The sequence below is a fragment of the Trichinella spiralis genome, assembly GCF_000181795.1.
Source record: "Trichinella spiralis strain ISS 195 chromosome Unknown Scfld3776, whole genome shotgun sequence".
Taxonomy (NCBI): Eukaryota; Metazoa; Nematoda; class Enoplea; order Trichinellida; family Trichinellidae; genus Trichinella; species Trichinella spiralis.
The window spans coordinates 1-783 of NW_003530715.1; the positions used below are offsets into that span (position 1 = coordinate 1).

General features: G+C 38.4%; 1 protein-coding gene across 1 annotated transcript; it reads right to left on the reverse strand.

Annotated features, from left to right (window-relative positions):
- Positions 1 to 7: 7 nt before the first annotated feature.
- On the reverse strand, positions 8 to 422 carry Tsp_15489 (hypothetical protein). Its single transcript, XM_003367733.1, has 2 exons — positions 288 to 422; positions 8 to 256 (listed from the first exon to the last, which is right to left on the reverse strand). The coding sequence occupies exons 1-2, from the start codon at positions 420 to 422 to the stop codon at positions 8 to 10; spliced, it is 384 nt and encodes a 127-aa protein (XP_003367781.1).
- Between the last annotated feature and the right edge of the window lie 361 nt (positions 423 to 783).

The window sequence follows — 783 nt, forward strand, 5'->3', positions numbered from 1 at the left end:
GTTGCTGTCAGTGCGTTTCGAATGTGATATGGGCAAAAAATAGTGAGTAGCTTTTGTTTATAATAGCTATGGATTCTGTCATCTGATGAAGCTTGTTCCGTTGGCAACCCTTGTTCACATGGACATAAAGGCGTTTTCTAGCCGTCCCAGTGTACTTTTGCTTATCACAAATAGTATCGTTTATCAGTAAGTATTGAATTTGATTAATCAGATAGCTGGAAGATGCGAGTGTTACATGCATTGAGTTAGATAACATCTATAATGAGAGATAACATCATTAGCTGAACTGTTTTCAACTTCCTTTCGCTCTGGACACCGTGCTCAGTCATGTTCACATCAGTTTGTTCTTGATGTGGCATCACAAACATCCGTAAGTATTTAACATGCTCCTGATTGCAGTTGGATACGTAAAGCGTGCACATTTTATCCATGACAGCATTACATTAACATCAAGCGAATTCGATGTTTCTTCTGATGGCCCTCTGAGTTGAAGTTGACGCAGTGACGTTCATCATTGGTACTAGTGTGGTTTCATTTATCATAAGAGTAAGAAAGAAATAAATGATTGTAATTCTAGCAGATTACGTTGAGACAGTCGAGTAGCGCTGGTGCACGTATACATGTTTCGTGAGTGCGTTTCCAATGTGATGTGACAAAAATTAGTAAGTAGTTTTTGTTTATAATAGCTGTGGATTATGTCGTCTTATGAAGGTAAGGAAGAATTTCATTTTTTGAGCGCGCTTGTATTTAAAGTTTTAGTGCGTAACTGGAAGACGAGAGCCG